At 41.4% G+C, this 25,223-nt stretch overlaps 1 protein-coding gene across 1 annotated transcript; it reads right to left on the bottom strand.

Moving 5' to 3' along the window:
- Positions 1–1,495: 1,495 nt before the first annotated feature.
- DIPK2A (divergent protein kinase domain 2A) lies at positions 1,496–19,919 on the bottom strand. Its single transcript, XM_063166935.1, has 3 exons — positions 19,255–19,919; positions 7,316–7,619; positions 1,496–4,846 (listed from the first exon to the last, which is right to left on the bottom strand). Exons 1-3 carry the CDS (start codon positions 19,906–19,908, stop codon positions 4,515–4,517), a joined length of 1,290 nt encoding a protein of 429 aa, XP_063023005.1. The 5' UTR covers positions 19,909–19,919; the 3' UTR covers positions 1,496–4,514.
- Positions 19,920–25,223: the final 5,304 nt, after the last annotated feature.

The raw sequence follows: 25,223 nt of genomic DNA, 5'->3' as shown, positions 1-25,223 counted from the left end.
GAGCATTTCACAATTCCTACAATGGACCCAGGTGAGGAATGCTGGCCATCTAAAACCAGAGCTGCAATCCTTCTCTCACAATACTAACAAAACATCTGCAAGTCTGCAAGAGTAGTATTCCAAATCAAAATATCTTTGTAACTACCAAAACAATCAGAAATCACAGTTCCTTTTCTGTAAAGCACCAAAATGTAAATACAACAGTGCCATGTAAACTCAGCTATCACATTGCAAATCAAAAACTTGAAAATAACTTAAAAGGAAGAACAGGAAGATCCTTAGTTTGCTCCAAATAGTTGGTTACAGATCAGTTTTTAGGTCCTTAACACACTAGATCTGATGAACAAGAAGGCAGGGAAATTAGGTTATCAGACTTTCCACAAGTAAAGCAATTAATTGAAGCATCATTAGTTGTGAGCCTGCAGTCCAATCTGAATTCTGCAATAGCAGCTTATGCTAAATACACCCATATGTGTACATTTATATGTACAGAAAAAATCTGAATATGACATCAGCAAAAACAAAGATAAATAATACACAAACTTAACTGTAAGGAAGCTCAGTCAAAATGCAGGGTCCTCCTTCTGCCTGCGAAGAAAACATTCAGCCCTCAGTCTGGGTTTACATTAACCCTGCTCAGGTGGAGTAGAGCAGATTAGTATGATTTCCTATAATTTGATTTGTTTTATTTGATCAGACAAAATAAAAAGGCACTACATTATGAAAATCCCATTCCTTTAAAATTATTCAGGGTATCTATTTGGGAATGTGTTGTTATACTAATGGCACATTAAATGGTGGCACCAAGCCTCCATTAATACCAAAAGATAGAATTTGTAGTCAAACTTATACATAAGCATCATGTTCAGAATAGAAAGATGTGTACTATATTGTTTGACTAATACTCCCCTCACCCAAAAAAGCTCTTCCTCTCTGAACAGAAGCTGTTTATGAAATAGCCTGTTTTGCTTTGAAGCATATTCTGCTTTCACTGTGCTGTTCTCAGAACACTGGAGTTAACTCAAACATAAAATACAGCCTTAGACAGTTTTCCTTTTAAAAAGTCAGAACTTTCCTGCTGACCTGAACATGCAAGGTCCATTAGTAACACCCTCAAAATTTGCCTTGATTTCCAGGCACACAAACAGGTACCTTCTCTTACCTTCAGCAGGAGAAGCAGACTCACCTGCTGTCCCTCTGCAGACACCCCAGAGGCACAGGGCCCCTCTGCACCCAGCCAAGGCTCCGCAGGGCAGGACAGCAGGAGCCACCAAAGGCTCTGCCTGCAAGGACAGCGACACCAGAGTCCTCACAGACCGTTCATACTTCAGATCAAACTAGAAAGGAGGATGGGAAAAAGGTTCCTATCTGTCACTTCTGATGATGGAGCATTCTGCAACACTACCAAAAGTAGTTCCGTGTGTATTTTAAAGCATCCTAGACTAAAACAATCCTGAAAGACTTACTGATCTGAAAATGAATAGCTGAGATGAGGTTCTTAAAGTATTCTTTATTAATATCATTAGAAGTTGCAGAAACAACTTTCTTGTAATATAAAGGCACAGGGAGACAGTTTTGATAAAGTATTCCAAACAAACAGTAACTTACAGTACAAAAGGACAATTTTAATGCACATACAAACCCCAAACATCTCATTCAAAAATATTTCACCATGTTCATCAATAATAATGGGCAATGACTAAAAATATAAATTGTTATTGTACAATAAATATCTGACAGGTGCAAATGGAACAAGATTTATTGCTCTCCACAATGTTTTCCCTGTAGTGTTTTTGCTCTAGTGGGGGGTTTGGGGTTTATTTTCCTTTCACTTCCAAGTTCCTTTTACAAGTGGCTTTAGTAACTTGTTTCTGGAGGGACTAAACCCCAAACAAAATTTAAGAGAACATTCTGACAGTCACAGAACTAACTCAAGTAGTAACCAAAACTGGCAGTGTTTGTTTCTTTCACAACTTTAACAATCACAGTTCACTCTCTCTTTGGGAAATGTGGCAGATGTTTCAAAATCAACTGTAGTGGTAAGTCAAGGCTTTAGGGTAAGGTGGTAGTGATGCCTTGAGAGGCTACCTAGAACAGAGGCCAGACAGTGTTAAAGGAATAAAGCAGGGATTTATTAAAAGGCCTTCAAAGGATTCACCCTGGGCAGTACAAGGGGCTCCATCCAGCATGGGCACCAGGGCAAGAGTTTTCACACTTTTCTAAGTTTTGGTCCATTTCCATATTGGGGTTAATTGTCCAATTACAGCTTTAGGTTATGCAGTCCCATCCTCCCAGACTGCTCTCCTCAACTTCCTGTTTACACTTTTTTGAGCCCAAAGCTACAACAGTATCCTTGGTTCTCAGGCTGCAAAAGGATTGTTTTGTCTAAATAAACTGTGAAGAGAACTTGCTAACACTTTATATGAAGTTCAGAGTTACATACTAATGCAGTACAGAATCTGGAAAATATGAAAGCTAAAACTTAAGGCATCAGTAGTACCTAGTCTGAGGGTTAGTCTACTTTCTTCAAATAAGTGGATTTTATGAACAACAGCTTGTGCCAGAACAAGCACATAAAACTGTTCAAATGAGGGGAGAAATTCAAATTAAAAGCTGCACTGGGCATTCTAACTTCAAAAAACAAGACAAGGGACTGGGAACAAATTAAGACTACAGAGGCAACAATCACATGAGTGAGAATTTCCAATTCCAAAATATCCTTAATCATAGAATCTTTAAAGTTGGAAAAGACCTTTAAGATCATCAAGTCCAACCAGCAACCCAGCACCACCACCATGTTCACCATTAAAGCATGTCCTCAAAATACAGTGACCTAAGAAATCAAAGAGCACTCTGCATCTCTGTGTGCCTCCACACTGAGCTTTGAGAAAGGACAGCAAGTCAGTGAGTTTGCCATTTTCCTCACCTGCACAACAATTTCCACCAGGCTCCATGCAGTACAGGAGGCAGAGCAGCTCTGCTCTTGGAAGCAGCACACGTTACCTTGCTCAGAATTAAGTTTAGCTTGTACAAAATATACAGGCATTTAAGAAATATTAGTCTCCTTCATTACTGTTACCAGAAGTAATATGCACACATTTCCTAAGAGCATCTTTGTAGGAACAAAATTTGAGGAAAATTAAGCTTAGTAGTTGTAAAAATAAAAAAAATAAAAAAAAAGGCAAAACCAAAAACTGAGGAGCAAGCTTTCAAGTGAGTTCTTGTAGCAGTAACTGAGGCTTTTATAAAAACTGTGATTTATGAGAACAACTCCATATTTACACAAACCTCAACAAGGTTTAATTTAAACTGTACTGGGAATAGCCAATCTTAGTTCAAGAAAAGGTACCTAGAGTGAGTACAGCTTACTGGTAAACCAAAAGATGAATATTCAGAAAATTCCATTCAACACATTTAGGAAGGATGCAAAACAAACTGCTAACTTGCTTGACATGATTCAAATTAGGGTTTTCTCTAGCTTAAGTATAGAATTCCAGAAGTTCTTCAGAAAGTAACCAAGGACCATCAAAATCTGAATTTTGAAAATTATTAGTTTCACTAGAGTATAGCATTCTTTGTTTACTGTATGTTCAAAAAACTAGTAAACAAAACCATTTTCTTTGGCTTGTACTTAAACTACACCAGATTAGTGATTTTTTTTTTTAGTCAATCTTCTATCCCCGATTTAAATTAACACAAATCTTTTTATTGTAGTGTCCTTCCAATTTCCAAATTATCTCTGTTAAAAGTCATGATTTCCTGTTAAACAGCCATGTGTATATACTAGCATGAAGGGTAAGTTTTGTACAATAGTTACATTAAGTGATATCTCCAATGGTAGAACCACAGAAGACATTAAATGAATGTTAGTTCAAGTGAGATTTGAGCTTATGATGATCTTAAAAAAACAAACCACAATGTCTAAGCATAATAAAATACAGTGTAAAACCCCCTAAAATCAGACAGTAAACTCAGGAATTCTGCACTCACAGTAGGAATGTTCTGCACAGCATTAACATGAAAGCCTGTTCAGTTTGAAACAATGCAGACAGCTAGGTTTACCTGGATGTAAATGCCACTTCAAGGTGTTTAAATAAACACAAAAATGAGACAATGATGTCAGAAAAAAGGCCTTTAAAACAGGCCACCAGTCTAACTTGACTTTCCAAGTAAGAACATCAGTTTCACAAAACTGTGACACTAATGCAGTTTTAGGTAAAGTACCCTTTGACACACAAGCTGTCAATTAAGCTATCACAGTCTTTTGTGACCTGCTCCCTTTTAAACAGCTAGGGAGGACAGTCAATAGTAGCTCAAGTTTTAATTCAGTAAGTACCTTGTTTGTTTGCAAAGGAACATTATAACACCATAAAATTCTATTTTTACAGTATTTAGAAAACTGATAAACTAGAGTTTTTTATTCTCTCTTTTTAACAGAGGAGTCCAAAACTTGTGTTTTCTGCGTGTCTTTGCAATAGTGTTTAGCCAGTGCTGCCAAGGACGTTCACTGAGCACTACCTGACGTTGTTACTGAGCTGTGCCAGGTACTCGCGCAGCTCCTTGGCGGCCTGGAACCGCCCGTACCTCTTCTTTGGGTTGGCACACTCATCCAGCAGGGCCTCCAGGCGCCCCTCTTTGGCAATCTCAGCTGGGGGGTGGTGCAGGAGCCCCCCCGAGGTGCCCCTCCACGTGGCGTGTCTGGACAAAAGGTTCTGACAAATGGCATAATAGTTGTGGTCCACAGTGACGCGAGCACACAGGATCTCCTTGGAGAAGGACAGACACGCTTCCTTATCGCAGTCGTCAAACTTGCTCTCGTACCACACGTCCCAGTTCTCAGGTTTGTCTGCGGAATGCAGGGAGACAGTGAAACAAGTGAGGGAGGGGAGCAGAGTGCATGTGTGTGTCTGAATGCAATCAGAAGCTCAATGCACAGCAAACTGGTAATATTTAAACGAAAAATCAGTTTTGTTTAGACAAACTCAGAAATGCTGGAGCCTAAGAAGGCATCTCACAGTCTGATACACCCTTCTGCTGAAATGTTCCCAGCAAAACAAAAAAAAAGGAAAAGAAAGAAAGAGGGAAAAATAGCAAAGAGGAGGCAGGAAAAAAAGCAGCACAGTAAACACATGAAATCTACATTAACACATACCCAGAGGAAAAAATGTAGCATGAGCAAGTACAAGAGAACAAGCCAGAGCCAAAGCTCAGAGAAAAACAAACAAGCAACATGATTTATTTTAGCAACATAGATTTGGGTTCTCCAGTTGCCCTGGAAACTACTGCTAGCAAGTGGTCTACCAACGACTAAAAAAACATTGCAAAGTAATTGCTATAAACTTTGAAACTTTATCTTCCATCTTACTTTCAACACAGCAGTAACCAGAAAGAATATAAAAAAAGCAGATACATTACTTATAATCTTTGAAAAAAGTAAAATTCAACAAGGCATATGGCATTTATATACATGTACAAACCCTTCTTCTCACAGCTTTCTTCAACTTAAAACCTGATTTACATAAAATACCTCATGCAGTAATAATTCTGAAAAGGTTACTAAGTGTGAGCTCTCCTGAGTTCTTCCTACTTTTTGTTATAAAACTTTCATCTTAAGTTTCCAGACTACTGCCAGCTGTGAGAAGAGGTCCTTATCATGGAGTCTCAGAGTTTTGCAGATGTCTCTTAGCAGTGTGAGGTACAAAGAAAAATTCATGTGTGCTTGGCAGCCTCTGAGCTGACTATTGGTCTTCTCATTCACAGCACACTAAGAGACACTTTAGGAAAAGAAAGAGTACTGAAGGATGGTAAAAATCCATTAAAACATGATGTAAGGTCTGCAGAATTAACAGCAAAGTCAATGTGGAAAAAAAAGCCAGCAATGGAGAATAGGAAAAAAGGGCTTCAGCAAATTCAAATATGACATCCCACACAGAGCACAAACAGGTGTTACTGTGCAGTGCAACTGGACAGAAGGTACACACTGAAATATGTGAACAGGCACACTGATCACTCTGACAGAGACTGGCTCATGGAACCTCCCCAAAGATCCATGAAAACAGTAGTAAATGTCAACCACAACAAGTTTATACAAAGACTAAGAATTTTCTCATGTCCTCTTTTGTTGTCTGCGTTCTTGATTGTTAGATCATAAATCACAGCAAAACCCAGATTGAGACAACAGATGTGACACTTTCAGCATTCAGGTTCTGCAAGGTACTACTCACTCCTATATTCCAGGTACATATCAACATTTTCAGAGCTCATCTGAACATCCTTTTGCCTGAGCAATTCAGACAGGCTCCAAAAATGAAAGCCTTCAGTAATATTTTAAGAGGGAGGGAAATGAATAGAAGGAAAGGAAAGGGTTCTACAGTAAATGTACTGGATATTCAATAAATTAAAAGGTTTCCTTGGTAGGTTCATATAGTTTTAATCTAAGCTGCTTGAGAGCATATAATAAATCTAATAAAAAAACCCAACCAAACAACCCCAAAACCCACTTCCTTGCAGAAAAGTGTGTGGATAGAAAAAGCCAGTCTAAAAGTTAATTCCACAGCACAACATGAGAAGCCTATTTGCAAAACTTAAAATAATCCATTCACCCAAAGCAAAGAGGAATCACTTGGCCTGTTGCCATGAATTTCTGCAGAATCCAGTTTCACGTTCAATGTCTCCAGCCCTCAGGTCTGTAAGTTTTCCTTATAAGCTCAAAAAGAATATAAACCTGTGTGATGCCACTTTGTCAAACACCTCTCCTGCTGCCACTGCTTTGAGCTTTTACAGGTGACAGAAAGAAAATTAATTTGTAACCAGCACTAGAATTACCCATTCCTTCAGTTCCACTATTACAAAAAACCAACAGCAAGCAAAGTCAGGCTATGGGACTGAGGCAAAGCAGGCACTAATGCTGTTTGTCACTCACAGAAAGTAGAGTTCCAAGACTCCCATTGTTACATAGGTGCTTGGAAAAGACAAAAAAAGCCTCTCTCTCTTAGCTAAGGAGGACAAGAAAGCCAGGCTGCTTATCTGTCTATCTGTCCATCCACCCTCAGCACCAACATCCTCTCTTCCCATCCCCGCCTCTTCCTTTATGCACATTTACAGTACTTAGTGTCCAGGTATGCTCAACAGCTCATGAAATTGACAAATTGGTCAAGCTAATTAGTCTAATTACAGAAGAAAGCTAATTCATTTGTTAATTAGCAGTCTAGTTGTAAAGCAAACCAAATATGTATTTAGCAACCACTCATACTTTAAATATTGCAGAGAAAGAAGTGAGAGACACAGGGTGAGGGGAGTGAAAGGAGACACTTACTCTGTCTGATCAACCTTTTGTCTGCCACCAGAACGTTTTCTGCATCTACAATGATAACTTTCCCATCTCTTGGTCCCACTGCAAAGTTGTCAAAGCTGACATCAAGGAGGTAGAGTGCAAATTCAAAGTCATTATTTGTCAGCTGCTCAGCTATTTCCATTAATTGCCAGGCCAGATCCACTCGTTTCTCCCACGGTGCATTGAAGTAACTCCACAGCTCTTCTCCCACGTAGTTGACAGCCACCATCCTTCCACATGCTCCCAGGTACTTTGCAAATGGCCAACCCTCATCAGATGGAAAGCTCTGTATATAAAAAATTTAAATTTTTAATTAATACAAAACAGCTTAGATTTTAAAAGGCTTTTAAATAAAACTTAGACGAGAAAGCTGCAAATATCCATCAACACAATAATCCATATGTTTCTGAGTTTTGAAGAGAAAGGAAAAACAATACAAAATGTATTTCTGTGACCAAGAGACCTTGCTGGATTAATGCAGGAAAGAAGTTGGATGACCTGAAACAATACATAGCCCCTATCTAGCTTTCCACCTATACACACACTCACATATTTAACACACAATTTCACCAGCCATCTTTTTCTCTTGGTGTTTTATTACACATGTTGTAGTAATGCAAGTATATTTCCCATCAAAATATTTTTGCATTTGATCTTTTAATTAAAATCAGTTCTTTTAACAACCTAAAGAAAACAAAAACTCTACAAAGTGGCACCTCCTTCTCTCCACCACCACCCCTTCCACTTTCCCAGTTGATGGGATTCCTTTGAGGTTTCTTAATTTTCTTGTATACCTTAACAGTTCATCTCTTGATTAATTGCTATATATATATACTGTGTGTTTATTACACACAGCCACATAACATTTTTATCAACAGTAAAATCTGTCTCCAACAGTACCTTTCTTCAAAGCTAACATAAGAGACTGAGTAGAAACGACACACTACAAAAAATTACAAAAAAAGCACAAAACACACCAGCATGGTTTTCCTAATTCAGTTGTGCTGAATGTGCTCTAGGATTTCAGTGTGGACAGACAGGCACTTGAAAGGTACCCTCCAAACTCCAGAGGAATGCTGGAGAGGAATGCAACAGGAAGAAACTACAAAAGCACTGATTTAAGAAACCCCAAATTTAGAGAAGTTAGCACTCTAAGAATACCATGTACACCACTTTTAACTGTTGGGAGATACCACCCATGCTCCTTCCTCCCGCTCTGCCTTGCTATGGTGTCACCAGACAACACCCAGGATCCATTCTGCAGCAATGATGTAGCAAAGGTTTCACCACAGCTGGGGACATTTACCACCAGCATGGTGGGTTCAGGATGAATGAAAGCCTTGGACCTTCTGGAATCTACAATGGCAGAAAACGTTTACTGTCATCCAGGAAAAGAGACTGGAAGGAAACATACCATGTAGAACTGAACTACAAGACAATGCAGGGAAGAGGTGCCTAACATAACCAACTTTGTCTATGTGGTACACCTGAAGAAATCAAAATTTTAACTAATATACAAACTTGTTAGACAATGTTTGCTATTTTAATGGCAAAAGCTGTGAAGTTGCTCTCTCAGGTGGCAAACTTCAGAAGACAATTTCTGGGTAAGTAACCATTGTTTACCACTACAGAGAACCTCCTTTCTTGGCTGGGCAAAAAGGACATCAGAGCCACATTGGTAACAGAATAGGTAGAAAGTTTTTAACATGTCTGCATGTCTGAACTTCAACTCTATTTTTATCACATGTTCTACTCACATAAGCAGAACAGGTTGTGATAAATCCTGAGAATAATACAAACTAATTTGACAGGTTTGAGAGCAGTATGGTATTTTCAAGCTGTGAAACCATGTAACTCAGCAGAACTAAATCTCTCTCAGTAACTAAATCTACCATGCAATAGTGAAGACATTATCCAGCCTCCAGGCTTATTTGCCTGCAGGATTCAGGGCAATTAATGAAGGAAGAAGTACAGCTAAAGAGCCACCAGTTCAGCTCATGTCAAGTGTCACATTCCACAGTTAAGAGAGTTTTGGGATTTTTTTTGTCACTTGTTTTGTGTTCAACAAAATAACCTTCCAACAGCTGAAGCATGTGGTAATTCAGTCTTCCTTACTTATTCTGAACAGACTATCTAACAGAAACATGGCTGTGGCATCAGTAGATGTCACCAAAGAGGGATTTCACGTGCATTTATCGTGACTGTATTCAGTCCTGAACCAAAACAAAACAAGAAGCAAACAGCTCTTGTCCATCAAACGAAATTATTTATTTAACCTACATCATACAAACTTCTCTTTAAACTGGGGAAAAATTACCTGATTACATTTCCTGATAAACACAAGTTTAACTAATTCCACCAACTGCATGACATTGTCATATTGCTGCATTTTATCAGCACTCAGTTCGATGATGCTTAAATATTTTTATTTAAATATTACTTTAGCCATCCCACACCTTTTGTTTTCCACAATTGTCCTTTTCTATGTCCCAATCTTGCCCTGTTTATGACTTTGCCTCCCTTTGCAAACAAAAATGCAACCACAAACAGCAGAACCTGGCAAGGAATTGGAAGCACAGGTGTCCCTCCCTCGCAGCCCACAAGCACTCTTATTTCCATCCCCTGCACACCATGAGCAAAGCGAGGCTCGTTTTGCTGGGCTGGTGCTCCCTGGGATCAGCCTGATCCACTCCACATCCCCACCTTGTGCCAGGATGCTCTGCTGGGAGGAAAAGAGAAAGCCTCCCCAGCTGGGTGCAGAAAAGGGAAAGACCTAAGAGGACATTTCCTTTCCAGAAGCAGCAGGGATTTATGGAATGGATTAAACTGATTTTCAAAGTGCAGTGTTAGTCACTGACTGATCTTCCAAACACATCTATTATGCTTCCTGCGCTGTGTACACTGAATTTCATTGCAGACAAGAAATTCTAGGAGCAGTCTGGTTTATTCAGAAGTGCTCACCTTCATGTTACCAGCAGAATATCTGCATGCCATGCTGTAACATATATTTATAACGCTGTGGCAATAAAAACATCTTTTGACAACAGGAGTGCGGGGAATCCTGCCAAGGTCTGCACATGTACAAACAACATCTCTGCTTTGGCTCCCCTCCAACTGGCATGTAACAGCCACATCTACACTTCATTACCCAAGTCAGTAGCGGAAGAAGGGGATAAAAATATGTACAAGTGCCTCATTCAGTAGTTTTTATATTCACTTGGTGAATTTGACAAGAATATTAATTGAAGTGCAGATCTCTTGTCTTTGCAAGCAGCAGTTTGTAACTTTTTGTACTGTTCTATTTTGAAAGCTGTTTTCTAAGAGGAAACTGCAGCTAACTTGACAAGGATTTTTTGGTTCATGCATTAAAATTTTGAAAACAAATTTATATGATTAATGAACATGTATTCCATGAACAAGTTGCATTAAGAAACCAAAAGCTTCTTGCATCGCTGTCAAAAATCTGATTTCTGGGGAATACTACATAACTATGTTTCATTTTAGTAGTCTGCATATTTAATTAGATAATTTTGTACTTGAATATGCTATTTTCAGACTTTGAAACCTGCATTTGACAAGCAAATTAAAAACTAAGCTCTTCTTCAAAACAAGAAGCAGCTGTTTGACAAAAGAATTCGATTCTGATGCACCCCCTCACATTTTATCCATGAACATACAAATGCCAGAGAAACCATAGACAATTAAACTTCATCTGTTTTAAAATAAGGTAATGCATATGAAAATCTAAAACAGGTAGCTTAGTAAGATTCCTCTCATTAACATTATCTTTTTTCTGTATTCAGAGAAATATGTCTATCCTCTAACAGAAAGATGGAAAACAGTAAAGATGCCAAAAGCTTCTAGTACCTCCATTTCCAGTGACACACCCCCAAAACATATTTTTCTTGCTCTAATTAGTGTAGCTCCAAGATATCTCTCTAATCAAGGCTTAGAAACCTAAACAAACTCTGTGAAAGGGACAATGGACATGCTGTTCCTGAAAGAATAATACTGCATTTGTACCTTTAAAAAATACACTGTAGTCTCAGAAAAAATATTAAGAATTAACAGAGTGAATTTATCACTTCACTGAAGCACAAAACACACTATCAGTGCATTTGTCTTCCTCACTTCCATCTGTCTAAACCTGAGATTATACACAAATGTGCCAGTGCTTTTTGTTCAGAGCTGTGAATTAGATCAGGCAGTGAAGACTCACCAGCTTGCAGCTGATAAAGCCTATTGTATTCTGCAGTAACACAAATCCCCCTTGAATTAAACACTTAAAAGAATATTAGTTTATCATAATGAAGCATATAATTCATCCTCATAATCAAGACCAAAAAGCCAAACCAGTTTAAGTAACAACTGACATTTCTGTTGTTAAAAAACATGCTTTTCATTTTCAAACTATTCCAGAAGGTGCTCTATTTGTCACCTCCACTGTTTGCGTAAAGTGAGTTCCTGCTCAGAAAAAACACCTCAGACAAAAAACCTGCCCAAACAAAGAGCTGCATCTTTTATGTGAAGAATTTTTAAAAAACACACACAAACAGAGCAGGGACTTGTCTCCAAGGGACCCTGAGGAACTTCATGGCAAAACGACCCCTCCCTGACACCTCCACTGCAGGCACCAGCAGGCAGGGCAAGCTGAAATCCAGTAACATGCTCTTCCTCAAATGGAAATTGAGTTCTGTCTCAGAGTACTGCTGATTCCACAGTGTAAACAAAAGTAACACTTGCATTAATCACCAAGGCAAATGAGCAAAGCTCTGGAGCCATGAAGAGCTGCAGAGCAGATTTACCACGATGATTTTTGGATCAAAGGAGTTACAAGCACAGTCTAAACACAGGTGCCTCCTTTGGTCAGGAACTGATCTGCATTCTGCAAGATAGATATTCAAATGGTTTTCTGAATGCTCGTGAGTACAGTGGAAACCATGTAATTCCAGCTACATGCCACAGCATTTGATATTTACCTGGAACTCCCACAGGGGTTATACACACATAGCCTACAGACACAGTGTGAACAGTGGATTTCACTGACTGCTCCAGATACTGGTGTTCCCATTGAAACCATGGTTTTTAAATTTATTTGACTCTTCTTCAAGTTTGACTACATTTCAAACCAGTTTCAACTATATACAATTCATGCCAACAAGAGGTTCACACCAGGCTTGACACACTATAGGACAAAAAAATACACAAAATTCTAAATACTCAGTTGGTAAGATGAACACTTCAGCTGTAAAAGTTGTATTTCAAAACATCAGCAGAGACATGCCTCTTTTCCAAATAAATTAATAAACAATGATTAAACTCAAGAGCCATAATAAAGAAAATTTAGTATCATTATTGGTTGTCACCTGTTCAAATTGGTTTGTAGTCCATAGAAGTTTTTTTTTTCCGATTAAATTTGCAACAGATGCAAATAATCACTGTGTATTGACTTCTTATCAGTAATGAGCCTGGAATATGTCACTACCAAGGAGTCCCAGCAGAGATGGCCCTATTTTTAAAGTTACTTTGCAAAATTGGAGTCCAAAACAAAGCTTCAATTATTTAATTCAGAGAAGTAAAACACAACTCCCCGTATACATCTGACATACCAGAACAACACTGGCATTAGAAGGTTTCTAATGTGGGGTAACAAACTTGCTTCTGCTATTGAAAACTGCAAGAGTGAGAATTTCTCAAGAGAATTCCTATTTAAGTCTATATAGTAACTTCCCAGCAGCCTTTACATTCAGACAGCCATTCATCATAATATACACACCACAATAACTTCAAGAATTTCTAGACAATTTTAAAATATCCCTTATAATTCACCCTACATGTTTTCTACTCTAGGGAACTTTCACTATGAAAGAAGGATGAAAATAGTTTTGATAACTTAGGGAGCATAATTAAATATGACAGTTAACATGACAAGTACAAGCCAGTTCTGGTCTAATATGTACAGTCATATGTCACTGCAAAAAAAAAGATTCTTCAGTTCTCAATAGAACCACATTAGAGGAGTATTTTTGTAACATGAGGCCACTCAATTTTAATTCAACAAAGAACCAATTTTTCGTTCCTTTTAGAAAGGTTCACAATGGAAATTCAGTCTATTAAAATCCCAGTATCTGTAAGAGCCAGAACTTCAATAACACAAGTCCAGCCAAGGCCATGTCAGGTAGTGCAGATATCACCTTAAATCCACTGCTTGGTTTACAGCATCAGAATTATGGAAAAGAAACACCAAATTCAGTAATGAAGACACTTTTAAGGGTAACAAGTATTAATACTGACTTGCCACTCTACCAATGTATTTAGAATAGAACTACAGAAAATAACTTATGATTAGAAGAGTGTGTATGGAAAAAAAATAGAAAAGAGGAATTTGCTCATTTACTTATGCATGGATCAGCAAAAAGATTCTGTGGAACATTTGGCTAAATTGCTACTTTGAGTGAATTCTGTGCAAGAAATTGTTTCAAATTGATCAGTTAAAGTTTTAATATATGTTTACCAGATGTCAACTATTGCTCTTCCCGTAACAAAACCAAACATCAAGCCCAACAATGACATGTAGAGAAACCAGAAGAATTTTAGGTTATATGGTAACAGACTGCTCATGCAGAGTAATTATACCAGGAATAGAGATACAGCTGTTGGGTTTGTTTTGTTTTGCTTTTTCCCCACAAAGAATAACAATGATCAGAAGTTGTGAGAAAAATAAAGTCATTAAACTTAAGCACTCAGAAAGCTAAAACCATATCTGAGGGAGGGGCAATGATTTACACAGTCTATTAAAAATGCAGAAATACCACTATTTGGCACACAGAGATTGGCATTTCTCTTAGAGAAATAAAAGTCCTTGAGACTTGTAATTTACATACAAGACACAAATGTTCACCATCATTCTTTGAAGAATGTTCATTTAAAGAGGTTGTTAAAAGCTAAAGCTCGAAACAAAGTTGCATTAATGCACTCTGGATTTAATTGATAGATACCTTCTACAGTTTGAAAAAAACTTCATTACAGGCAAGCATTTTATTTTAATTGCACAGTGTATGTGCAGATTCCAAGTTTACTTTGTGCGCCTATCTCATTTTTCCCACAGCAGCTGGTGTGGGTCTGTGTTTTGGGTTTGTGCTGGAATGGCACTGGTAGCTCAGGGATGTTCCAGGCATTGCTGAGCAGTGATCACACAGAGCCAAGGCCTCTCCTGCTCCTCACCCCAGCTGCCAGGGGAACGGGGAGCACAGGGAGTGGGAGGGGACACAGCCGGGACAGCTGACCCCACTGATCCAAGGCACATTCCATTCCATTCCATTCCATTCCATTCGGCATCGTGACCAGCACGTCAGGCTGGGGGAAGGAGGATGAGGGAGGGGGACACATCCAGAGTGAGAGCATTTGTCTTCCCAAGTCACCATTCCGTGTGATGGAGCCCTGCAATGGCTGAGCACCTGCCTGCCCACGGGGATTGCTGAATGAATCCCTTCTTTGGCTTTGTTCTCCTTACTGAACTGTCTTGGTCTCACAACCCACAAGTTTTCTCACTTCTCCTCTCCCCCATCCCAGTGTGAGGGGAGGGAGCTGCGTGGGGCTGAGTTCCCAGCTGGGGTTAAACCACAGCACTGAAAACAAAGCAAACACGACTGACATTTCCATATGGCACCTGGCAATACTGTAAACCAACAGCACAGCCAACACAAAGGCAAGACTGAGGGTTGCAAGACCAGCTCTAGATGCCCTTTGCCAAAACAACTTCTAAATCCTGTATTTCAGTTTTGCCAGTACAGATGTAAACTGTCTTTTCAGGTAAGCATAAGATCTTAGGAAAAACACAACCACCTTACTGAAAAACAACGTTCTTACCAAGAAACAACTTCTCATTTCAGCAGTCAAGTCCCATTGTACTACCCCTAAAACCAAGAACAAGGGTTTGGGGCGCTGTTTGTTCATGTTTCAGCAGAGAACACAACACCTGGCCACTGCAGGAGGAGTCAGACACAGCGTGGCTGCACACCAGGGCTCGCAGCACAGCCACAGCTCAGGAACAGCATCCAAGCTGCCAGGACACGGCCACAGCACCTCCAAAGAGGCAATCTGGAGCCTGACACCATCAGTGCAAAAGCTCTGTGAAAAATGAGCTATCACACATTTCAGTTCTATTAACAGTAAGTTTATGTTCCAACTTACAAGTGAAGATAAAAATTAACCAAGTTACTTGATAAAGTTGAATAACATCCACTATTTAAAATGTTGAAAATATTTCAAAACGTTTCTCCACTACATCTATTTTACAAGACAAACTAGAAGCTGGTGGTTTATAGAAAGTCAAAGGACAAGGATAAACTTGCTTACATCCAGAATGGTTCTCTGAACAGTCACGCTGCACTCAGTCTCTAATCCAAGTTATTTTTTCAATTTTTCTATTTCTTCCTAAGGCAACTTCAGCTGACCTATCTTTGCAAGTGTTTGATGCACACCATCATCATATTCAGTGAGAAATAGGATGCCATGCTGAGATCCTATCCTCCAGGTGATTCCCATTTAAAACACTGTTTATCATTCAATGAGTTGAAACAGCAGCAAGTTTTGTTCTTGCATTTGTCCAAATAAGCTGTTCATGCCTATATGAAATACTGGTTTAGATGCAGCATTTTGATTAAAAATCTGACCTTATTTTACTAAAAAGTATTCATCTTTTTTGAAGAAAACAACTATTAGGAGGGGAGATGAAAAAACCCCAAACCTGTCAGAAATTAAATCTTTAGCACATAAATTCTTTGGTTCAAATGTGAATTCAGATGAAAATTGTGAGAGGATTTAATTAGTGAGAAGTTTAGCAAGATTCTACAGAAGAAAAATTAGTATTTTAATATCAAAAAAAAAAATCTTAAGTGTACTTGAACAATACTGCAGCTGTCATTCCATTTGCTTAACAAAGTCAGATGGCAAAAGGGGCTGAATTCTTCCCTCAGTACACCTACACAATAAATAAGTGCAAACAAAGAAGGTTAACAAGAAAGTTATGAAAAAATACAAATAATGAGTCAGGATTACAACATGTAATCTGTACTAAATGTGCAGTGTTATGCTTTTGATACAAATCCCTGAACAGTAAAATCATGCTATGGGTTAAAGCCCCACCTGAGAAATTCCCACAGCAGAGGCTGCAAATCACTTGTGATGATGCAGTTCACGAGCAACGCCACTTCAGGAATAATCCATACTCTCACAGGCTTCAAGCTAAAATCCCAGTCTCTGATGAAAAACCTCACAATCCATGAACTGCTGGCTCTTGTAGACAACTACAGAGAATTTTCTACTATAAATGAAAGACCAAGCTTTAAGTTGCTACTAAATTGTCTATTTACATTTGTCTGTAGCACAATTAAGCAAAACAGAACTTGCATGCACTGTACACCAAGAGTTTAGACATCATCTCTGCTGTTATGAATGACAGTGCTCAGTCACTGTAGTGTTCCATGAAAGACTCAAGGCAAAAACAAGCACTATTTTCCCCTATGCCCTCTTGGTGACAGACAGCATGAGTTAAATGCATCAATTTATTGATTGCTTTACTTTAAATTAAAATCTGATTCTTCATACAACATCATGAAGGTTTCTTTTCTTGGAAGCAGCTGATTTTTAAAACAAGCCTACAAGTTTCATTCCAACAGCACTACCTGCCCTCATCAATACTGCAGAAACTACACCATAAAATGTCTTACAAATGTTATGTACAAACACAAACAACCTTCTCAGTAGTCAATTATAAATTCTAGAAAGTAACCACCTCTCAGAGTGTCTGGCATGTTGCTGTTGCAAGAGCTGCAGAACACAGAATTACCCATTCCTTAAATATTTCTCAGATGGAGACTAAACCTGGAGCACTATGGAATGGGGAAGGGATCATACAGATTGATGTACTTCACATATTTTATTCCTAATTGAGGGAAGATCTTCAAACGTCAAGTACTCAGTACCAAAGTTAATTAACATTTTTCTGGAGAAACCATTAGGAGTGTTTAGGCACACAAAGCTGGCCTGAACCTCCCCACCAAGACATGCCAAAACATCAAAATTCACAAGATCCTATGAAACACTTTTGATCTGTTAAAAGGCAACAGACTTGCTTTACTTCTCCCTGAACTGCTAAAGGCTGCCTCACTTCCCACAAATTTGACCTGCTCTGCTCTCAGCTGCACCCTTGTTAAGATAAATGTTGAACAGAGAGCTCAAGTCCACTCAAGGTTTTTTTCTCTTCAAAAGATTTGCTTGACAGTCTCAGGACTCATCTACAGTCCTTCAAGAAGCTGAGAGGAATCAAGGCTTCTTATCAAACCCACTGCCCTCCATCCATGATCCAGCCCATTAGAGTCAATGCCACAAGTGTGCCACAGCCTTTGCCTGGAGAGAATCATGAATAAACACAGCTGTTCTCTGGCCATCGAGGTCTACACTCAGTATGCTGGAACCACTGGTGAAAACCGAAAAAGTAAGTTGTATGAAACACAGCCCAAACAAATCACCTCTCAAAGAATTTCCTGGATATACTCAGCGGAGCAAAGCAGTTTTGATTTTCTTACTTAAGTGGAGTTTCCTTACTCACTGTGCTCCGGAGGAACTTCACAGCAAAATGGGAGACAATGTACCCTCAAGTCTGCTGAGAAGCTTAACTGGAAACACACTCTGAAAACAAACCTAAAGAGCTGTACATGGAGAGACTGAAGGGCAGAAGGCACACTACTGAAAAACATGCTTGTAATTAAGTTCATAAATTGATTTTCTAGAAATTAGTCAGTAGGCAAACTTTCTGGAGGGTAAAGCCTGCAGCACTGCTTTTTGAGCAGTTCTTGGCCTCTCACTAGAGAAACAGCAGATGTTAATAGTAATCATGAGGTAATGTTTCCAAAACATATTTGCAAATATCATTTTAATCATACACTGGATAAAGGCAAGGACAGTTCAGTAGTTAGACAAAACAGTTCTGATTCCAAACCTACATGCTAAAAGCACACTTGTGAGTTCCCTTGGTAATATTAAAACCAAAATGCAAAGCTCCTCATCTAAACAGATATAGAACAGAAACAACAGAGTGGTGCGACAGAATAGAAGTTTCCTAAGCATTTTTCACCTAAAAATTTCTATAGCATATTAAAGCACAAATTTCAGGTGTGTGCACATAACCCGTCCCCCTAATTAAAGACTACAGAACATGTAATTGCTGAAAAGAGAACACTGTTCATTTATCTGTCGGTCTATTTTCAGGCTACAAATACCAATCTCTAATTTCTACCAGCACTAACTATATTTAGCTCACATTAAGAACATGACATAGCACATGAGTCAGTTTCTGACAAGGAAAGCACAACAGCATCGCAGCACAGTCTCTACGCACTGCCTCCCAAACTAGACCCTAAGAAATTAATCATGGGCACGCACTGCTGCCCGGCAATGTGTGAGCAGCGGAACACGCTGACACCGGACCGTGCCAAAGGCACGAGTCACAGGGAGCATCAGCCCCCGGCACCGAGCCGCTCGCTCCCGGGGACCGCGCCTGCCGCTCGGTACCGGCGGCACAGCGGGATGGGGATGGAGTTAAACCCTGAGGAGGACCGCAAACCGGGAAAACACGCAGTCTTTGAGGGAGGAAGGAGAGAGGAGAGCTGATCAGGCTAAGTGAGCTAAAGAAACGCCTCCTGGCCGAGGCACGGACTGGGGAGCCTCTGCTCAGCCCGCCCTGCCGGCACCTCCGCAGGAGAGTCAGTCACGGCACAGAGCCGGAGGCGGCCCCGCGATCCGCCGGGGTTTGGGGCCGCGGCCCGGGAGCCCTCGGCCCCGCTCGCAGACACGGCGAGGGCAGGAAGGGCCATTCCTGCGAGGGTCCCGCCGGGACGGGCACCGCCGGCCGCGCTTACCTGCAGCACCAGCGGCTCGGGGTTGAAGGCGAGGGTGATGAGCAGCTGCATGCGCTCCGAGTCCTTCAGGTTGCGCAGCAGGAAGCTGCCCGAGTCCTTGGTCTCGGCGTAGCGGCGCACCAGGCGGTCGAGCAGGCGCTGCGAGGGGCAGTGCACCAGGTCGGACCAGCCCTCCACGGCGCCGGGGGTGAGCAGCCGCACGTCGCCGTTCAGGCTGGCGAACTCGGTGGCGGGCAGCGCCTGCAGCAGGTCGCAGCGGCCCCTGCCGGTGGCGCGGCGGCAGATCTTGGTGTCGATGTCGGCGAGCTCCTGCGCCGAGCCCAGGCGCTTCAGCACGACGCGGCGGGAGCCCTCGCGGGGCTCCCCGTACCGCGCGAAGTACACGTTCTTCACGTTGAAGAAGTCCAGCAGGCGCAGGCGGCCCCAGCTCTCCAGCCGCAGCTGCCCGTTGAGGAACTTGCGGCACCAGCTGGTGCCCCAGCAGGCCGGGCACTTATTGAGCTGCAGGAAGCGCCGCTCCGACAGCTCGTTGCGCTGCAGCGAGGCCAGCAGCGAGTGCGTGTTCAGCACCAGCGCCGCCGCCAGGCTGCCCAGCACCGCCAGCTTCACGTAGCGGTACAGCCGCCCCAACTTCAGCGACACCAGCCGCAGCATCGTCCCGGGCCGCGCCGGGCCCCCCGCCCTCCGCCGAGCTCGCTGCCCGCCCCGGCCGCGCCGCGGCTCCGGCTCCAATAAACTCCCCGCCTCGCCGCCCGCCCGATAAAAGGCGGCCAAGTTACTGAGGGGCCGGCGGGGAGGGGGAGGGCAGGGGAGGGGGGGCGGCGCCTGCAGCGCGCGGGCCCGGGCGGACCCGCCCCCGGGGAGGGGCTCGGGCTCCGCCGCCGCCGCCGCTCCCGCCGCCGCCGAGCCCCCCCCCGCCCCGGGGGGGCTCCTCCCCCGCCCACCGCTGGACACGCCCTCGGGGGCGGGGCCTAGCGCGAGCGCCGCCGGCCGCCAGCGGTTGGCTGCGCGTGACGCGGCGCCGTCGCGTGCGGCTCCGCCCCCTTACCGCCCCATCTCGGGGGCGGGGCCGCCACGCGCGCGGGAGGCGGGGCGCGGTGCCCTTCCCGCCCCTCAGCCCCCGGCCCCGCCGGACTCTCGGCCCGCCGGGGGAGGGGGAGGGGGCTCGGGGCTAGCGCTGGCTGCCGCCATGTTGCCTGCGCCTCTCTGTGTCCGTGTCTGTTCGCCGTGTCCGCCCCCGCCCCGTCCGGGGCAGCAGCGCTCTCCCGGTGCCCGCGGAAAGCGCCCTGCCCGAGGCCGGCCCGGGACGGCCGCGCTGCCCCAGCAGTGTCCGCCACCCGCCGTGTCCCTGCCTGCCCCTCGCGCCCGCCGCAGCCCCGCAGCGCAGCGCCCTCACGGGTCCCGGCGCGTCCCCGCCTGGTTTGGTGGTGCCGCGGGACGCGCTACACCTGATCCTGTGCAGCGTGTTCAGCCTGTCCGCACTCCGGGGGAACAATCAGTGCTGAGGGGCGGTCCCCGTGTGAGGAACGTTCCGTGCTGTGAGGCTGCCCCCACAGCGTCCCCGGGAGTGCTGGCACCGGCACTGCCGCAGGCTAAGAGCCGTTCTATAAAACTAACACACAACAGAGCAACAGAGATTAAGGAAAAGGGTGAAAGTCTTAATCTCGTCTACACTATGCTCTCACAAATTAGAGACAACCTTCACATTGGGAGAAGTAACTCTACCAGTCCCAAAAGTGCAGTAGGGATATGGTCGTTGAGAAAGAAGTGTAGCAGACTGCTTAATTTCCAGTTATTTTAAATGCAGTATACAAAACTTTGAGTGCTTAGTATCTAGAATATTGGACATACATTTGTCTTTTCATATTGGCACGTACTGATATGTCTATATGCTGTGTTTTGACATTTTTCTGTCTAGTCTAAAGTATTTCTTTTACTGAGATTTTGTCACTGACTGGATCTGTTTCAATATACCTTGTTAAATGCTGCTCCTAGGGTCAAAACATTCCATCAGCAAATTCTGCAGTCTACAAAGCAGTGGGTTTCTGACAAATTAAGTATATACATAAATATATATAATTTCTTTATTTCAAGTCTTCATTAGGGGATGCACTGCTTGATGCTATATCTCAAATAATCATAATTGATCTTGAAAGATGAACTGATTTTTTTCCTGCATGGAAATTCCAAACTCACTAGCTAAACATGTTTGGTCTTTAATGTTGATAGTGGTTTTTTTCATATAACAGTATCTAATCTGTATGTTATTAAATCACTAACAAATCCAAATCTAACCAAATATACTGAATTAATGTTTATTTTCTGCACTGCTTATTTCTCAAGCTTTCTCATTTGCTCATTTATAGGGAAACAGCTTGATCCTTCTGAACGCAAACAGAATATTTTAATCTTTACTAGATGAAAACATTTTAAAGTACCAAGAATCATTTAAATAGTTTAATACATTCTTTCAACAACAATGTAGTGTTCTTAAAGCATTTGACATTGCAAATTCATAAACAAATAAATCTGTTTCTAAAGCTGTTTCTAAACAGATCAGAAAACTTGTTCTGTAGCTATTTCTGGTTTCCCTGGCATTCACTGGAGACCACGGGGATTGTTTGTGAGAGATAAGGGAAAAGGTGGAGGCTGCCTTTCAATGTCTCTTTAACTTGGTTTCACAGATTTACAAGTTTTGGGTAACGAAAGAAAGGAGAATGAAGGGGAAATGCAACCATTTGGAAGACTAAAATGTGTGGAAAGAAAAGGTTAAGGCAGAGTTGGAAAGAAAAAGCAAAGGAGGGGGACCAACTGAGTAAAAAATGGTTAATTCTGAAAGGATGACAGGTATATCTTGTAGTGTTCAAAGGCCTGATTTGTGAATGATCCATTTCAAAGAGCAGGGGAATGCAAAATAAACTAGATAATGCATTATAATGCATGCATTTCCTGTCTTTCTAGAGTTGCCACCTTCTGACTAGCCTTCAAAATCAACTACAGTAGTTTTCCTGTGAAGACTTCATTATATCTGGCAGTGTAAACCATCGAAGCCTGCAGTCACTGGGATGCAAACAGGCCAGCCATGGAGTGCCAGTGCATGATGTTCTCTGGGGTACAGCAGCTTCTCACAAAGGGCTGGCCCACAGCACAACACCAGGGTCTCAGTTTGCTGTGTGGTAGGAAGGGCTGTTCCAACAATTACCTAATATTGCTGCCTCCATCTGGGGATTTTTGACATCTCCTGTAACAGTGGCTTGTGCACAGACCTTTTATACAAAAGACAAAATATATTCCCAGTGTTTTCAGAGACATGGAGAGGCCTCATGGTGATCACAGACTCCACAGCTGCAGAGACCTCCTACACAACGTTAAATTATCCAGTATATTGATTTGAAAGAAGACTTGAATAGCTCCAGGCCTCCATAATGAGAAAGCAAACAACCACTCAGAATTTAAACAGTTTAGAAAGAAAAGATAATCCAGCAGCTCTATTGAAATGTCTGATAACAGGCTCTGCCTTACTAGGGCACTTCACTCTGAGCTCTTGTTCCAAACTATGGAATAAGCAGCTGTTTGAAACGGCAGCTATCTCAAAATCCTTGCAGATACTGCAAAAGAGTTTGGAGTATCTGTTTTTCTTAATTGTCTAGACATTCCCACACTCAATCACCAAATCCACTTTGCCACTTTCAAAATAGGGATCTTTGTCCCTTTAGCTAGGCAGGTCTGAAAGATGTGCTGGAAGAACAGCTCCAAGTTCTGCACCTTTGTAACCCAGACTTTACATTTTTATGTTCACACACATCAGACTAAGTGCATACACATAGTTCAGAAACCTGTGTCCCAGCAAGGGACATGGGTGTGCCTGAGATTTCAGAATATTTTCCCTTTTTATGTTTGGGGGACAGCCACAGGTTGGGACAAACACTCAATATCCTCAGACATCTTCCAGATTTGATCCTTGTGGAGAAAGTAGAACATATCTGAAGGAATCTGGATCTATGGCTGGGCTGTGTAAAGGATCTGTCCAACCAACCATGCATCACACTCAGAGGGACACTGCTAGCACTTCTCTGAGGATCTGTAGCACAGCTTCTGTTCTCCACTCTACCTTCTTCAAATTGAAAATCTCATTTGTTATGTTGTGCCACTTACTGATGGCAAAATGAAATTAGTATTGTGCTTCTGGAAAAATAACACCTAAAAGTCTGTTAATCTTACTAGTGGAAGGGAGTGTCTTTCTTTAACCAATAAAAAATTGCAGTAAATTAGGGTTTTATTTTTCTGTGTACAATACTAATTCTTGCTTAGAATGAAAGCAAAAATGAAAAAAAAAGCAACAAAATTATAATTTCATAAATTATCATAAAATTTTTGTGTTGAATTTTATGCACATAACATACTGTATTTGGTGCAGTGTAACAGAAATACTGGTTCTGTAGAATTTTTGCTTTTAGTAATCTGACATTTTTCCTCAATTTCTACTTCCTTTTAATGGTGCCTCTTACAGCCTTTGAGCAGCTGAACAACATTACAGATTATTTAGCTGAATAAACATCCTAGCAAATATGCTTTATCATCATGAATCGGACAGTGCCTGGTTACTGCACTGAAATTGAATATCAAAAGCTGCCAAAGTATTTTCAAGTTCTCCTTTCTCTTTCCTCACATCTTCAAGTACAGATTAAGGATGGTCTTTGTCCTTTAAAGTCAACATCTATTTTTATCCTGATTTCGTGCAGTATGTCCTTTATGTTGGTGTAAGAACAGAGAGACGGTGCTTATGTCCTTGGGTAAGGTCTAATTATTTTGTTTCTGATGGAAATTTTGAGATTCTCAGTAAAATAATTTGTTTTCATTTTCGAACTTTACACAATAATTTTACCATAAACACATAGCATCTTTACTTTCAGTAGAGAATTTTGCTGCTTTTATGTGCAACTTTTTTTGTTCAATTAGCTCTACGTTTATTATACAGCATCTGACATCTGTTCATTTAGAAGTATCATTGCTTAACATGGATTTTCAGGTTTGTCTGCTGGGAGGGTTTAGGCTGGATTATTTCTTTCTTCCTGTATACCACTCTATGATCAGACTGTTTTATATTATACTAATCAGAATTTTCATCGCCCATGGAAATTATGGGCCTGTGAACTTTCTTCTTTTTGTATTATTTTGTATAAGTATGAACCTGATAAAACTGCACCAAATGTAATATATCATTGTTTGGATATTGGCTTGGACTTCTATGGAGCGGTCCTGTGTCTGAACTGATTCAATTAATAATTTACTTCATCAAGTTCCTTCAGTGGGGACTGTCCATCGGTAATGAAGTTGTTTTATTGTAAACATCTAAAATCCATAATACAGGAAACCACATGAATACTATCAGCAACTTTGCATTCTTGTTTACTAAAGGCACTGTTATTATAAATGAGTTTGAAAATGTCTATGGGAATGCATTGCTATGGTAACTGGGATCCACAACAGCAGCTGCTTGCTCTTCATTGCTGTTGCATATATACATTAAAGCTGACAATGCCTCTTCATTCAGTTTTAACATGTGTAGCCTGAAAAAAGACATCAGCATTTCAAAAGCTACACATCTGATGTCAAATGCAGCCAATCTGTGAGTTAGGTTTATTTAGTTTTTTGGTTTCAGTCTTAGAGTTGTTGAAAAATAGATAGAACCTTAGCTTTAGCATGGTTTTGTGCCATGAGAAGTTACTCTTCTATACTGTTTTGTCATTCAAAACATTAGAAGATTTTCCAGCAATTCAGTTTCAGAAAATGCCTTTGCTATCCATATTTATTGATTGTTACAGCAATTATAGTCAATAGTTATGAAGAAGTTTTTGTCCCTTGCCAGCCCTTCTGGGAGGAATCTATAACTGGGGCTTCTGTTCCATTTTTTAATGTCCCATACTCTAAGAACTAAAATCCAGTCAGATGGCCTCCAGCTCTGTGCT

The sequence above is a fragment of the Melospiza melodia genome, chromosome 12 (genome assembly GCF_035770615.1).
Source record: "Melospiza melodia melodia isolate bMelMel2 chromosome 12, bMelMel2.pri, whole genome shotgun sequence".
Classification (NCBI taxonomy): Eukaryota; Metazoa; Chordata; class Aves; order Passeriformes; family Passerellidae; genus Melospiza; species Melospiza melodia.
Note: the sequence above shows the minus strand (reverse complement) of the source record. Positions and strands in the feature narration are given on the sequence as shown.